Source organism: Gouania willdenowi, chromosome 1 (genome assembly GCF_900634775.1).
Source record: "Gouania willdenowi chromosome 1, fGouWil2.1, whole genome shotgun sequence".
Taxonomy (NCBI): Eukaryota; Metazoa; Chordata; class Actinopteri; order Blenniiformes; family Gobiesocidae; genus Gouania; species Gouania willdenowi.
Window position 1 is genome coordinate 45,635,414 of NC_041044.1, and position 17,520 is coordinate 45,652,933.

General features: G+C 36.9%; 2 protein-coding genes across 3 annotated transcripts in view; both read right to left on the reverse strand.

Annotated features, from left to right (window-relative positions):
* Nucleotides 1-12,341, reverse strand: part of mtif2 (mitochondrial translational initiation factor 2) — a 34,143-nt gene extending 21,802 nt beyond the window's left edge. Inside the window, exons 1-2 of the mRNA XM_028466755.1 lie at nt 12,211-12,341; nt 2,515-2,642 (exon numbers count right to left, since the gene is read on the reverse strand). Coding sequence (XP_028322556.1) covers nt 2,515-2,642; nt 12,211-12,220 — 138 coding nt within the window. The 5' untranslated portion in view covers nt 12,221-12,341. The remainder of the gene's footprint in view (nt 1-2,514; nt 2,643-12,210) is intronic.
* Nucleotides 12,342-16,860: 4,519 nt separating this feature from the next.
* eml6 (EMAP like 6) overlaps nt 16,861-17,520 on the reverse strand; it is a 31,357-nt gene continuing 30,697 nt past the window's right edge. For both annotated transcript variants that reach the window (XM_028453917.1, XM_028453088.1), the window contains 2 exons: nt 17,340-17,440; nt 16,861-17,237 (listed from right to left, as the gene is read on the reverse strand). In XM_028453917.1, the coding sequence (XP_028309718.1) occupies nt 17,213-17,237; nt 17,340-17,440 (126 nt within the window). In that variant the 3' untranslated portion in view covers nt 16,861-17,212. The remainder of the gene's footprint in view (nt 17,238-17,339; nt 17,441-17,520) is intronic.

The following is a 17,520-nucleotide window of genomic DNA, read 5'->3' on the forward strand; positions in this document are numbered from 1 at the left end:
TACACTAACCGATGACACATCTTCCGCTATGTATGTAGATTACACGCGATCCACACTTTTTTCCCTTCTGTTTCGCCAGAAACGGAACTCGCAAACTAGGCCAGATTCCCGGTCATAATTTCAATTTTACTTAGTCCTGAATGCGACACCGCATATAATTCGCACACATGTGCCCACATTCATACACCCGGGACTAATAGCTTTCATCCACACGACGATCTGGGGTACGGCTGCGCGTCGAAACCTTAGAATACAGGTTTAAGTCCTTTGTTAACGCGTCATTTTTGGCCCTTACTGGCCTCTCTGGGGGAAATCACGAATATACGCTTAATGGTCCCACAAAGTAGAATGGTCCTAGACCTACAGACCGTGGCCAAAAGAGGCGTTTGACGCCATGAACAAAGACCGCCACGTCCTATAACCCTTCCGCCGCCGGAAGCCCAGCCTGAAGTGTTTATGATGAGTGTTTTTGATGTCTCAGATGATGACTCTGCTTACTGATGACACCTACATATGTTTTTGTTGCTGTGCTGTGCTGACATTTATACCATGTGTGTTTTTGCTACTAGTGATATATATTCCACATTCATTGATCACCAATGATGTTAGTTGCTAAGGATATTTGATTTTATTGTGCAGTGTCCCCTGAAAAAAATAATGCTTATATCCATAGTGTTATAACGGTGTCAATATCATTTGTCCTACGGACCATGAGGTTGCGCTAGAATTACACTAATTTTGATTAATGTTTTATGTGTTTTGGGCTGTGCTAAAGTTAAACAACTTACTAACTAATTTCGCTTTTTTGTGTTGGACTTTGTCCAAAAAGAGTGGATTGTTGGGGCAGAATAATTAGTTATGCTTAATAATATAATTACTTATATTTTAATCCTTAAGCCTTGGGGTGTAACTTTTCATTGTGTGATTTCTCATGTCTTCAACTTTAACTTGTCTTCACTCTGGGTCAGACTGCCTTGTCCAAAGCACATGATATGCTTACACACACACTCACATAGTCCCCAAAACATTCCCAAGGACAGGTGCGTAGGCACTCTCTGTGTGCGCACTCACATGTCACACACACACGCCATACACATCCATTCATTCACACACACAAACACAAACGCACACTCCTCCGTCTCTATGACAACCGACAGATACAGGACTGGTTGTTTAGACCCAAAAGAACAAACTGTCTTTCCTTTTTTCTCCCTCTGTCCTCACCTCCTCCCTCTCTCTGTATCTCTATCTCCTGGGGGGAGGAGGGAGGGGGACTGAGGGGAATATACGTATTGGATCAGAACTGTCTCTCTCTGTCATCGAACGTCTGGCCGGACGGACATAATTTTGTACTCTCTTTTTTACTTAGTCTTAGTCTTAATAAATCTTTTCTATAAAATCATCAATGCTTCCTCCTGGATTCCATCATTCAACCAGAGCAATGAATCATGTCTCAAATGAGGTCAACCGTAAATTCTGCCGTAACACACTCTAGAGATCAAACACTCTAGAGGTCAAACACTCTAGAGGTCAAACACTCTAGAGGTCAAACACTCTAGAGGTCAAACACTCTAGAGGTCAAACACTCTAGAGATCAAACACTCTAGAGGTCAAACACTCTAGAGGTCAAACACTCTAGAGGTCAAACACTCCTAGTGCTTTATAGGCCTGGCAGGCCGCCTGGCTTTTCTTGTTTTTTTTAATATGTAAATGTTATTACTGAAGCACATTCTAGTGATGATATATTCAATTTAATTTGTGTTTGTAAGGAACCTGTTTACACCTTAAGTTGGGAATTGTTTTTTTTTTTTTTTTTTTTTATCGTAATTTGCCCCAAGCCAGATTTAAAAGTTTATAGCAACATAGAGCAAATAATTCGATTAGTGGATTTACTGTTTCAATAATCAATGACTAGTTGACTATTAAAATAGTGGTTAGTTACAGCCCTAGACTCTACACCATGGCACTAGCATTGAGATGCAGAAAACGAAAGCTAAAGTAATCATAAGTAATGTAAATACAGTACACTGACTAAAATGAAACATCTATAATGAAAATAACTAATAGCGTTCATGTTTTTCATGATGTAAGCTGTCAATCACTGAAACTTCTGAGTTTCCTGGTTTTAACACATGGCCATGTTTAGACTTTTTATTTATGTTTATTTATTTTACTTTGAAATGTGACCAGCAATGGCTTGTTTTAAGATTCAATAGGATTTAACTTCAGTGAAAACAATTGATATTATTTATTTTAATATTTGTATTTTGTTTGTTAAAACCGTATTTCAAGATTGTGCCTTTTTGTAAGACTCTACGTTTAAGTATTGTTAATAAATGGCTTATATTAACACTTATGTCATAATTTCAACATTCCTCTCAACTTTTAACATTTTTTTTTTTAACAAAAACACGGTGGGCTTCTCTACCACCAGGCTGAACAAGTTATCTGGGGGAAACCCTGCAGTAGATCAGACAATCAGTAGAACCACGAGGAACCAGCAGAACTTCTTACACTTTTAGATGCAAATGTCCTGAGCAGAGGGGCGGGGCTTCTGAGCAGAGGGGCAGGGCTCCTGGCAAGGAGTGGTGGAATCAAAAGGCGAAGCCCTGCCCATGACAATGATGACATCACACTCATTCCTGCAACAGAAAAAGAAAAGTTGTTTATTTGTAAAACAAATATCGGATTTTAATTCTGTACCAATGTCAACGTTGAGTCTAAACTAGGAATGTGCCATATTTTATCGTTTATGATTTATCGTCAAAAACATTCTCACTGGTAAGAATATGTCATCCCACGATATAAACAATAAATTCCCATGTCTGAAATTAGTGAGAGCATTTGTCTTTCAATTTAGTCAAGAATGTCCCAAAAAAACCTTGTTCCACAAAACAAAACTGCCTGTTTGTCGTCAACAACGTATTATTCTCTGGAGCAGAACGTTGTTTACGGAAGCTCTGCCACAGAGTCTCCACGGTGTGCCCCGCCCCCCACACACCACCGTCTGTGTGTTCGTCATGGCTACCTGAAGCTGCCATACATCATGGACCACTACTTGGTTAAAACCAGATAACCATCTAAGTTCCTCCACAGGTTCCACCCATTTTGTACTTATTTAAAAATGTATATAAAAAACTTGTAAACATGTAATTAGAGGTGTCCTGATCCGATACTGATATCGGATATTGATCCAATATCAGCCAGAAAACAAATATTGGATTTTATCTAGTAGCATATCTCGGTACGGCAATATATCGCGATATTTTTCCGCACGATCGATTATCAATATGCTCGCGCTAAGTAACAATTTTTTTATTTTAATTCTTATGTCATAGATTATCGTAGATTGATTTCTGACCAATATATCAATAATCGCAGTATTGTCATATCGTGAGATAATCGTTATCGTTTGCTTTGTATCGCGTATCGTATCGTGAGGTATCCAGAAGTTCCCACCCCTAATTTGAACTGGACTGCATCTTTTTTTTTTTTTGTGTCCAACATTTTTATTTGACAAAAGTATTTTGCTGCAACTTCACAGTTTATATACAATAAAAGTTGTTTGTTAATCTTTGACCTGATCTTAAAAGTGCTGAATACAACATCTGAGTAGTGTCTTTAGATAATGTTAACAAAGTGCAGAACAAAACAAGTTTTTGATTTTAGGAAGCATATAAGAATATTTCAACAATTTTAATTCTGACCTGCAGCTGATAAAACCTTAAAGGGATCCTCCACTGTTTCTACAAATGTGGCCCAAAATCCCAGAAATGTACCCATCAGAAGACCCATGACTAACAAATGCATTACTTTGCAGTATATTTATTCAATTCACTTTTAAAAATGGGACCACCCTACCGTTTCAAAACCCCTATTCCACCACACAGCCCCCTTTGCCTGTTACATCCCATTACTCTCTGTAAACCTCTGCCCCACCAAAAGATGATAAAAACAGCCGTGACCCAAAAAAATAATGGAGACCACACTAACTTGAGCCACCAGAGTTTGGAAATGTATTCCAAGGTTTAGGTGGGTAGATTTAGGGCATATGTTCTTCTGAGGAGTAGACAACATGCTCTTGCAAGAGTTTCAAGACCAGTAAGCACTGGGACACCCTGGATGATGATACCAGCAGCATCTGGCTCCTGGAAAGTGGAGATTCTCACGCTTTCACTTGTCAGTTCCTCATGTACAGTTTTCTCTGCTGTTCCCACATTCGGAAAAATCTGTTAGGCTGAATCTAAAACCTCAGATATATATTACATTATATTTATTCAATTGTAAAATGCTGTAAATATGTTGAAGGTTAAAATGTATGTAACCAATTAGTTAATAATAAATAGGGTTGGGCATTGTTTGGATTTTAATGATTCTGATTCCTGTTCTAAATTATTCTGATTCTTTGAGTTGTGCAGATAAACAGGATAATGTTTTAATTTGAAAAAGCCTTTACACAGGCCATTTTTAATAATTAACATAGTTGATATAGTTTAATTTGGTTGCTGTAATGTAACTAGAATATTCAATTACAAAGGTCTCAAACTGTAACTGTAAAAGTGAAAGTTGCTGAAATAAAACTACAAACAACTTGTTATCAGTCTAAAGACATAGAGCTACATGTAGATGTGAAACTAAATAAAACAAACTCAATAGTTCTAGTTGAGAAAGATTATTATTATTCTGGATACAGTGGAAACAGAAAGTATAAAAATAGTTATATTGTGAATATTGTAGGGAACATATTATATATATATATATATATATATAAATGTAATTGGAGTCTAAAGACACAAAAATTTGACCACTTTATAAAGAAAATAGACTAATAATAGATGTCTTTATATGTAGTATAAGACAAAATATTAGGGGTGTAATGATACAAAAATCATGGTTTGATACGTACCTCAATTTTGAGGTCACGGTTCGGTTACTTTTCGGTACAGTATGGAACAAAATGCAAAACATATATTTGCTTGTTTATTCAATACTTTAGTTAACCAACAATGTATTTAACATTATACAGAAAATGAAAAGTTAAAAAAATACTATACTGTTATAAAGTGCTGCCTGGTAATAATGATATTCTCAAACTAAAAATACATAAAATATGATAAATTAATCTCCTCACAGCTTGTTAACAGCTTTTATCTGCATCTGAATGACTAGGCAGAGGCTGTTTAAATGCTGAGTCAGCTGTGTTTACACTGAGGATGTTTTCTTTCTTATCACAGTGATAATCACATCAGGTGTATATGATTTATTTAATCTAACCCTAAAAGAAAATTTCACAAGTGCTTAAAATATCAATTATATACACACAATGAAACATGAAAACTACAGGAATTACTTTTACACTAACAAAATGTATTATTAGGGTCCAAAGGCCAGAAGAACCCTATTATTATTATTATTATTATTATTACATCATGCGTTTGATCGTGAATTTGACCCCCTGAGCACTTTCATAGCTAGGCTAATGCTAATGCCAGGTTATTGCTAATGGTAGGCTAATCCTAATGTTAGCCCAATGCTAATGCTAATGTTAGATTAACTAGACTAATGCTAGGTTATTGCTACGTTAATGCTAATTAAAATGTCTAGTATTACTTTGATGACATAACGCTATCATCCCAGAGCCACAACCTGCCAGCTCATCACTTCTGTGTGTTTCCTGAGATCTGAGCAAAGTATACAAAAACATATGTAAAACAGTTGAATTAGAAGTTGTAAATAAAATGTAACAGGAAGTAATGAAAATAGTTTTGTTAGTAATATGTTGTTGAGAATATTTATGTACAATGGACAGTCACTTATCAGTGACTTAGAAACATGTATTTTTAGCATATGTTCTAATGCTGTATGTGTGTGTCATGTATTTTGTCAATGTATGTCATGTAATTGATTATACATGTATCCAATCTGTTAAATTATAAAATATTTTTAAGCATACATCAGTCTTAGTGTTTACTATATACAGTATATTTATTTATCATCATTGAAATTTTGAACCTCATTTCTGAAACCCATGTATCATTACTGCAACAGTGTTGATTTAATGTGAATTTAATGAATATAAATCTAGTAGGAGCTTTAAAATGTGTATAATATATAATTTATGTCTTTCAGATTTATCAAATCATTTAGACAATATCTATAGGTTTCATTGAAATAATAAAACTTTTAGGTTGCAGATTGTGGAAGGTGTTGCAATAATGAGAGAAATCAATTTAAATCACATAAAAGTGTTCATTTCAATATACGAGTACAGTGCTCGTCAGAAGTATGTATTCATATAGTGGGAGCTTAAGAAGAGTTGTCAATTATGGGCATAATAATAATAACATACTCTGTAGCATTATTAAGGGTTATATTTGCAGGTGCAAAGTAAAATAGCGTGTGCAATATCCCTGGTTTAATTCTATGAGACATGAACATGATAAATGTGTTGTTTTTTTGTTTTGTTTTTTAACTCATTTTTATATTTTTTTCGTTTGGTGTATTTTTCTGTAATGTACAGTGCCCGTCGGAAGTATGTATTCATGTGGGATTATAAGTATTTAGTTTAGTGTATTTTGAGTCATTTTCATGTTTTTGTTGTCGGTTGGTGTATTTTTCTGTAATATATGTTTTTTGGAGTCATTTTGTATATTTTTCTGCATTTCTGTTGTTTTGTGTACTTCCTGTATAAATATTCTTATACGTCATTTGTGCATTTTTTGTATAATTATTTTGTAGCCTTAAGTAGTGTGATTCTGGAGTCATTTTGTATCTTTTTTTATTGTAGTTTTTTGCATTTCTGTTGTCTTTTGTGTATTTTTTGTATAAATATTTAGTTTTGTGTATTTTGAGTACTTTTCATATTTTTTGTTGTCATTTAGTGTGTGTGTGCCTAACTTTCACTATGTAGCACCGTTTACTGATCTGACTCACCACCACAGTCACTACCACCCAATGGACGGGTGTCGTGACACAGACTGTAACCGGAATAAACGGTGGTCCGTTACACACACGTAGATGGTGATCGATGGTGAACCTTGGACACTAATCTCCTCCGTTGGTTCTCACACACACACGCTGCTGATAAATGTGCAGCTTTCAACACAGCAGCCATTGCCGTCAATAACTTCCAGGTGAGGTCTGTCTGGTCTAAATAGTGAACGGTCAAACTAACATGAAAATAAACGTTTCAAAATGTCATCACCAAATAAATAACAGTAAAAAAGTAATTTTCCTCAAAAGGGAAAAGAGCTCGTGCACGCACCGGAAGTGAGCTGTGTAGTGAACTAGATATAGGTGGTGCGCTAGCGCCCCCTCACACTCTGAGGTCAAAAGTTGAATAGGTTTCATTTCGGGGCCGTTCAGAAGTGAAATAAAATTAAAATAAACATTTTGAAACGACCAAATTACTTCAAAATAACAGATACACTCGGAGTATTTGGAACCCGTTGACCGAGTTTCAGGTCGAACTCTGGTAGATATTTGCTGTACAGGACTGTCAGAAATCAAACTTTGAAAATGTATTATTTTTTCTAATGATCTTGATGTTTTAAGATTTTTTTTTGGAAACAATGTTCTAAAAGATGCTAAATTGTCAGTAAATATTTTTATTTTTTTTTAAAGGATTTTTTTGGCTCTAGTGGCCTTTATATGACAGTTGCTTGACAGGAAGGGGGTCAGAGAGAGCAGGGAATGACACGCAGGAAAGGGTCCCAGGCCGGGAATCGAACCTGGACCCGCTGCAGGTGAGGAACTATAGCCTCTGTACATGGGGCGGGCGCTCAACCCACTGAGCTAAACACCGCCCCGTCAGTAAATATTTTTAAATGAATGCCCACAAACACTTAAGACCTTGTTAATAATGCCTAAAAAAGAAATGTGTTTATTCTTGTCTTTTTAAAATTTCATGTTGTAACTCAATGAAACAAAGTTTTCATGAGAATCATCCACAATGGAGATCTTGATCATTTTATTTCAAATACAATCTTATTATGAAGACAATTCTGGGTTTAATTTGCTGATGCAAAAAGCCACACAGCTGCACAACATGAACCACTTTTGTCTTTTTCCTGTGAGTGAGTTCTGTAGTGTGGCTTGTTTAGGGGAAAGTCTGGATTAGGACACACTCAGAATTCCATCTAACTGAGCTTTTCATGTTCTGAGAAGTAGTGAAAGCAGAGACTCCTAAAATAAACTTACCAAAGCAATGACTCTTGTCACATCCTGGCTGCAGGAGAACTTTCTGCAGCTCAGTACTTCTAATACCTCATCTAATCCTGACATACTAGTAGCTGGAGAAAAATTACAAATTATAAATCAGTACAAATACCTTGGGTTAGTAATAAATTCTCACTTCTCCTCTAAAGCCCATATTGACACATTATGTAAAAATATCAAAGTTAATCTAGCAAATTTCCGCTGAATCCGAAATGAAATGTCAACCGAAGCTGCAATAATTTTTCTACATTCCATGATTTTCAGCCACTTTAACTCCTGCCTAACAAGTTGGTCTGAGGCTAGTCAGAGTGCAAAAAGACCTTTGGAAACTTTATACAAACAAGCCTTTAAAGTCTTGGATTGAAAACCAAGGCACTATCATCACTGTTCAATCCTAAAAAAGTACCACCTTTTAAATTGGGACAGTCTCCATAGATTTGCAGATTTGAGTCTCATATTTAAAGTAACACATGATGTGACCCCACCTCCTCTGGCAGAGTTCATCAGCCAAAGAAACAGCTCTGAGCGCATCACTCCAGGCTCTGTAAGAGGCCATTGTGTCACGCTTTCAGTTGCTCAGCCTGGTCAGTAAGGGGCGCTGCTGAGTGGAACTCAATACCTGAGGAGGTTAAACAGCTAACCACTTACAACGCCTTTACAAAATTATTTAAAATTTGTCTCATTAACATGTACGTCTGCAACATTAAAAGTCGAGCATGTTGCGCTGCATTGTATTGTATTAGATAACGTAGCCTTTTGAACACGTGTTTTTTTGTGTTTTAATATTGTAACAGGTACTGTTATTGTTGTTATTGACTTGTAAATGTATTGTCATGCTTGTATTTTAATGCCTTTTTACATCTTGGCCAGGGGACGAAAGATGAGAATTAGCCTTCTGGCTAATTCTGGCTTTTTTAACCATGTGTTATATGAAATTGCACTGTCCCCTTTCAAATAAACCATTCTAATCTAATCTAATGAGTATTTTGATACAAAATAAGTAGGGATGCACCGATTATTCAGCCGAATATTGCAAAAAAAGTAACATTTGACCTTTGGTTTAGTGAGTTAAAAGCCAGGCCTAATAGTAGCGTGTGACGCAATGACGCAATCAAACAACGTGCAGTGACTTAGAGTCGGTAAAGTGTGTGCGTTGCTGCAGAACCAGCAGCTCTTTTCCACACACAACACATCCAGACTCTCTCCTTAACGCTCTCCATCACCACATAAAAGTTGGAAATGGTCCATTTCCACAACAGAGTCAGTTGTTAGCGCTGTGAGCCATGAATACGTAAACATCTCCATTGTTTCCTCCTTACACTACACCAGAGGTTTATTCCATAAAGCAGGTTATGTTCAAACTCTGAGTATCTAATTCATAAACATGAGGTATGATCTTCTCTGAGTATGTTACCATGGTAACATTGTCCATGAACTAAACCTGGTCACTGACAGGTTTTATCAAAGAAACCCTGGGTTTCTATCTGGCTCCGCCCACCTGAACACTTTAATAAACCTTAACACTTTTCTCTGAAACACATTAGTGACATCACACACCACAGACGTGTTCACATCATTACTAATGTTGTGTTGATTTATGTTATTTTTTTTTTTTTTTGATCAAACAGTAGTTTTCTTTCTAACATTGTAGATGTAGATCATTTAGTGAAACACACTGAGAGGTTGATCTACATTAAAACATCTACTGACGTCTGTAGTAAAGTTCACTGAATACAAACCTGTAGATAATATAAAGGAGGAGATGATCATTTAAATTAATACACTTTTAAGGCTCAATTGTTGTTTTATATTATTATACAGTTAAATCTATAGATCATACATCTATGAAGGTATGATGTCACAGTGAATTGTGACGCTGCTTTTAGAAGCGATGTGTCGTGGGTTCGCGTCCCGCTTCAGTGTTTATTTTATGACATATTTTATGACGTAGAGATGACTCTGGTGATAATATTACATTAAAAATCAATATAAATGATTAGATATGAAGCATCAGTCACTGTGTTTATATCCAGTGTAACAGGAGGACTCTCTATACAGACATCCTATGATGCTGACACGTCTCCTCAGACACGTTTATTATTATTATTATTCACCACTCGTCACGTCACTGAAGAGATAAAGTGATGAAGTGATCATAAAGTGTTATTAATTACAGGTGATTTAATCACTATAATCACTGAAGACTGAACACACCTTTAGAACAGGATCATATTCATCAAACAACGGCTTATTTCACCATCAGGGTGAATAAATCACTATTTTCCGGGTGGTTGCCATGGCAGCTCGAGTCATCTTCGATCCATTGATGATGTCTGTTTATCGCGTGCCTGCACATCAGTAACCCAAGGTTTACATACTCAGGATTGATTGATCCACTTCATACCAGCTGTAATGAATCAGATACACAGAGTTTACCATGGAGGGTATGTTGACCTAGAGTTTATGGATAGACTCAGAGTTTGTTGAACCTCTTTTATGGAAGGTTCTCACTGCATAGGCTGGTGTAGCATTAGCATGGAGTGCTAACAGCTGATGTGTGTAAACAATGGGTCTGTGGCTCCAAGCAGTGACTCCCAACACGATCAGCAGCAGAAAAAGTAGTGCAGTTTGTATTTACATATATGGTAATAAAGTATAATATATATTCTATATTAAACAGCAGTGTTTGTTTTAGCTGTTAGATAGTTGGAGAGGGAGGAGCTAACTTCTAGGAGGCGTGTTAGGTGATGTCACCTGCCAACGTGGGTAAAATCCAACTGTCCCATTTAAAGCTGACTTTTTATAAAATGTGTAACAACAAGAGAGGAAATATAACTTTTTACACTTTGTTCCTCTGAATGAGACTAAATGATGTTTATCACTGTAGATAAACCATTAGAAAGTCATTTATTATCATATCTCACCTTTAATGTACTTTAGATTTTTTTGGAATGTATGCTTTAGTTTTATTTGAAGGGTTAATATAAATGATAAACTTTGTTGTGCTTTTTATGAAAAGCAAAAACTACTGGAATATTAAAAAAATGTCTGAATATTCAATAAACATTTACTTTCTTTAAAAAACATGTCTAAAAATGTATTCTAGGCTATTTATGCACTATTAAAAAAAATAGTGAAAAACTTAAGATATTCAGGCAAACATATTTTATTCAGCTTCGGCCTAAAATGTTCATTTCGGTGCATCTCTAAAAATAAGCTATAAAAATATATGATATAAGAAATTTTGTAAATTTCTATATCTTCAAAACAGAAAACTTGATGTATCTTCAATATTGATATATCTCCCAGCCCTGTGTGAGAGACATTAAGTATTTTATCTATTATTCACCAGCTGTCCTTGACCCACCCAGTACAGGTCCGCGAACCCCTTTTGGGTCCCGACCAACCAGTTGAGAATCGCTGTTATAGATTATATTATAAAGTCTATTATAGATTATATAACAGTTAGCTCTCAGTAATCTGATTGGACGAGTGCTGATATTAGACAGTCAGATGTTCTAATAACCATTAACTGTCAGTTTAGGAAATGTTTCTGTTGCCATGGCAACAGCCCAGTCTATCCTTCCTGTTGTGGACCTACTTGTGTGGGCGGAGCCAAATAAATTACGTAGTAAACACATCATAATTTGTAGTTGTTTAATATTATACAGTTGACTAATGACATATGTTTGTAGAAGTGTTGATAAAAGATAAATAGTGTGTGATATAAACTTAAATAAAACAGAGGAAATACTTTGCTCGGAGGTCACTGTGGGTCATTGCAGAGAACACGTCATATATGTGTAAAACACACACGTGACTATAAATAAATCATCCAGAGTCATAATCCATAATCCATAATCCAGAGCTAATGCTAACTAGTCACTACTCAACGGCAGCAGGCGGTTTCTCTCACCGTTGGTTCTCGGTTTAAACCGAATCACCTGAGAGCACAGTGACGTCACGTGTGAAACGGTTCGGTGTGAGACTCACCTGAGGTCATTTAGTCAATGTTTCCCAGTGTCCGTGAGTCTAAACTCATCATCTTCACTCAGTCCGTGAGCGCGAGGACGCCGCCATGACAGCTGACATTGCGGCTGCGCAGCGCCGCCACAGGAGCGGAGGTGAACTGCAGCCACACCGGAAATAGATCTATCCTTCTTTTCTTTTTTTTTTTCAGAATTTCCTGCAGACTAGAAGCATCGTAGGCGTCCACATGTAACCTAGGTTACCCTGTTCTACTGTATGTTTAACTATGACTGTAATAAACACTCATATAGACACTCCTTTATGTAATAACTACATACTTCTTTCCACCATAAACTCTTAATTCCCAGGATTTTTTCTGTTGACTTTATGATTATTTTGATATTATCTGTTTGCTACTTTTGCACTTTGCTCTATCTTTTCTAACAGCTTCTGCGTAGCTCAACCTCTCATTTTGTTGGACCTTCTGAATCTCTGCTTCTCTTTTACTGACTTCATGTCCTCCATAAACTGAGCTTTGTTAACACACTCCATATTCATGTTCATCAGCACATTTCCTACATCACTGCTTCCCTCTGCACACTATGACCAAACCTTAGAACATCTCAGTGGTGGGGGGTTATAAGGCCTATATATATATATATATATATATATATACTTTAGTATAGGGGGGTAAAGGGTACTGAGTTCCCAGGGCCCAATTCAGGACCCATAAGTGTTGCTGCTGTGATGTGATGTGATGTGATGTGATGTGATGTGATGTGATGTGATGTGATGTGATGTGATGTGATGCAATAAATATACAGCAGCAGCTTTTTCCTCAAGAAAACACAAAGAAAGAAAGGAGGGCGAGAAGGTGAAATGATAATAATAATAATACATTTTATAGCTCTTTTACAGTGCTCAAAGACGCTTTACAGGGATACAGTGGTCTCGTCAAGATGAAGGCAGAAATTCTGAGTGGCGTTTATGATGTTTTGAGGGCCAATACTGATGATGTCAGATTTGTTGGAGTTGAGTTTGAGGAAAGTGTTTCATCCAGACTTTTATTTCTGACAGGCAGTGGGTGAGGGTGGAGAGGGTGGTGGGAGTGATGGATTCAGTGGAGATGTATAACTGAATGTCATCAGCGTAGCAGTGGAAATGGAGACTGTGATGATGGATGATGGAGCCAAGGGGGAGAAGATGAAGAGGAGAGGACCAAGCACCAAACCTAGGGGGACGCCTTGGGACAGGGGAGCAGTAATGGAGGAGCAGTTTTTTGAAGGAAAAGGTGAACTTTAAAACACTGACATCGTTTTTTAGGCAATATATTATTTTGTTTGAAATAAACTATGTGCACTGTTTACTGTCACCAGGACGTGACGGCCTGCGAGGAACGGACGAAAGTGCCGAAGCGCAAGGAACACCGCTGAGAGCTCCAAGTAATTGATGTGTGAGCGCTGGAGACCCGCACCCCAGCGTCCTCTCACCGACCGCACCTCAAAATTGAGGATTGAACTCTTAACTGCTTGATCAGAAAACTACCCGTCAACCACCTGAGTCACTGTAGTAAGACACAGAGCCTTAGAGAGAGATGTGACGTCACATGATTCACGTAGACTCAAATAGTTCCCAGCGGTTATTGGTGGACAATTCGAATCCATTGATTCCAAGTGACATTGCTGGGATTTTCGGTAATTTGTTGTCAATAAATGCATTGATTTACAATATTTATACAGTACACTGTCATATGTATGTGTATATACAATATATGTTTATGTAGTTCCATAATTTTTTTAGTTTTTTCTAACATACATTTGTTTTAAATATTAGTGTAAACAGTTTACCTGCGTTTTTGATGTAGTTAAGGCCAACATTCATTTGGTTAAAAACCGTGTTTTGTATTGTATACATGATGTAAAACAGAGGTTCGGGGCCTCTACAGGGCCTCTACAGGGCCTCTACAGGGCCTCTACAGGGCCTCTACAGGGCCTCTACAGGGCCTCTACAGGGCCTCTACAGGGCCTCTACAGGGTGAGTGGATAGAGCAGGTGACTCCAGTTACAGTCAGTTCAGCATTTATAAAGAACGTGTTATTTCTCATGTACACACGTCTTCCATGGAACAGGAGAGAAACACACACATGCAGCAGCTAAAATACGTCCTTCTTAAAGGGCTAGTAACAACATAACAACATAATCCTTTATTCATCTCACAATGGAGAAATGTACAGTGCTACAGCAGCAAAGCAGGATGACAGAAGAAACTCACTCAGTGCAAAATTAGCATAGATAAAAATATAAAAGTTAAAAAAAAGAACCCATAACATTAACATGTAAGTCTGTATACACTGTATGAACACTGTCACACACACAGTGCATATAAGAATGGAAATGATATTGCACAGTGTTCCCATAAATTATTATTAATATTACAATACAATAAAAATTCAAATAAGATCAGGTGGCGATGACATTTTATGACATTATTATTGCACAAGAGTTAGGGGTGGATTGTCGGGTTTGTGGGTGTGTTTTTGAGATCTGCTGGGAGGAGGCTTGGTTAATCCTAATGATTTAATGTAATCTTTGATTTTCAGATATCTATATATTTCAGATACTCTTGAAAGAGCTCTGGGACAGACTAGACAAAAGGAGTCTGCACAGTGGGTTGGACGAGATTAGCATCAGCAGCATGATGCTGCCCTTCATAACACTATATATACATGAATACATAATATTTACTAATTCAGAATAACTTCAGTGTCTACTTTTTGTTTTGCAAAAGGCAGAAATACATATTTAGCTGCATGTGCAGAAATCTAAAAAAAAGGTGTCATTAAAACACCACAACCTGACAGGACACATTGAAAACATATTTATTATGTTTGTATATATATAAAAAATAGACATTAGATTTTTACTATGCACATATGTACTATGATGAATTTATTAAATAAATGTCTAACAAAGTCAGAAACATGAATAACTTTTCATACAGTTTGCTGTGCTGCATGGGATGCTCCAATCGCTCCCAAAAAGGAGGTAAAAGGTACAGCTTCCCAACTGAACCAGAGAGGAGAAAGAAAAGGTTAGCATTAGTCAGCAGGAGAAATCTAAACTAAATCAGGATTTTAACTATAAAAAATCTGAGGTAATCATATTCAAACACTTCATTTGCAGTTTTTCACAAATGACAGAATTGAAAAGCTTACAGGTCTGGTCCTGGTCAGTAGATGATGGAGACCACTGAGAACTCCAGGGGTCACAGTGGGGGACAGTCGCTGCTGTGGTATCTGTCATTGTATCGTTGGGCAAGGCACTTCACCCACGTTGCCAAGTGTGAATGTAGTGTGTGAGTGAGTGTTGATGGTGGTGGGAGGGGCCTATGGTTCACTATGGCAGCCTCGCTTTGATCAGTCTGCCCCAGGGCAGCTGTGGCTACAATAGTAGCTTACCACCACTAAGTGTGGAGTGAAAGAATAATGCCTTAATTCTGTAAAGCATATTTGAGTGTCTATGATTAAGCTCTATATAAAATCCAATGCATTATTATTATTATTATTATGATTAATGATCCCTTAATCTACTCGTTTAGTGGAGGATAATCCACTAACATGCTTTAGTGCAAACGTTTGGATATGATAATAACAACCAGTGTTGGTAACGTTATTTTAATAAAGTCATTAGTTATAATTAATCACTACTTGTTCCAAAAAGTAACTGAGTTAGTAACTGAATTACTCTATAATAATAAAAGTAACTCATTACCAAGGAAAGTAAATATTTGTGTTACTATTAAAAAAAAAAGTTTATGTCAAATAATTCATATTTTTTAGATGTGGTTCATTGTGAGGTGTTTCATTAAATTATAGTTGTTTACAACAGATGTGGACAAAGTCTTCACTCCTGGATATAATGAACACTTCACATGTACGTTCTTGTCTTTGATCATAATTAATATAAAGTAGTGTTTGTATCGTTACCTTAAAAATAACAACTTTTCATCAGATTGTTCCACGCTCACCATCTCTGCTGAGTCATCACATCTGTAGTGTGTGTGTGTGTGTGTGTGTGTGTGTGTGTGTGTGTGTGTGTGTGTGTGTGTGTGTGTGTGTGTGTGTGTGTGCTGACACATCGTCTTAGCCAATCATAATCTCTTGTTTTTAACCCACCTCCTCACTACAGCTGTGTATGAATCCAGAGATGTTTTCAGATTAACAGTTTATTTAATCAATACATGTAACGCACCACATTTAACGTTCAGTAACGATAACAACGTTGTAACGGCGTAAAAAATAATTAGTTAGATTACCCGTTACTGGAAAACAAACGCCGTTACATAACGCTGTTATTTTAAACGTAGTTATTTCAAACACTGAAATAACAATAATATCCATTGTGATTATTTAAGCGTCTTACAGTTTAAAAGTGCATCACAAACTGTCTAATCTGCTCTAGCTTCATTGTGCTGCTACAGTCAACTGAGGCTCCATGAACCTCCAACAATGGTCCATTGGCTTGAACAGAGATGTTGTAACTCTCTCTAAATGGCTCTAAATACGCATAAAGAATTTAAACACATTTAAAAATATATTTTTTTGAGGTTAAGGCTATAATTTTATTTTATTTTTTGAAGTAAGGTTGTACAGACACACAGGCAAACAGCGCCCCCTGTGGCAGAAACACTTTATTACATTTGGAGGTAAAAACAGTTTTCACTGAAGGTCAAACGTCAGGATCCAACGCTGAACCTGTGAAACACAATCACACACACACAACTACACACACACAACACGAACATAACTCACAGCCATCAGAGACACATACAACTGAGCGTATGTGTGTTATTCACACAAATGTGTCTTTTTATGTGTGTGTGTGTGTGTGTGTGTGTGTGTGTGTGTGTGTGTGTGTGTGTGTGTGTGTGTGTGTACGTTTGTGTGATGATGTCATCAGTGATGATGATGTAAGCACCATGCTTGAATCTGATTGTGTCAGCGTTTGGGATGAAGTTTGTCTGAGTGTCACAGACACTTCCACACAAACAGGCTGAAACACACACACACACACACACACACACACACACATATATTGATCCTCAGTCCAATTACTTCTGTCACCATGACAATGCTAAAGGTGGGCGTATCTCACCTGCAGTCACTCCCTCCAGCGCTGACCACGTATTTATCATCACACGAGAAACGAACATTAGTGACGTGAGCAGAATGTCCAAAATATCGCTTGTGTTTAGCCTGTGGAGGAAAGTTAACCAGATCATCTTAACTAGATCATTTTAAACAGATCATCTTAACCAGGGTAGAGAGAAGGGGTT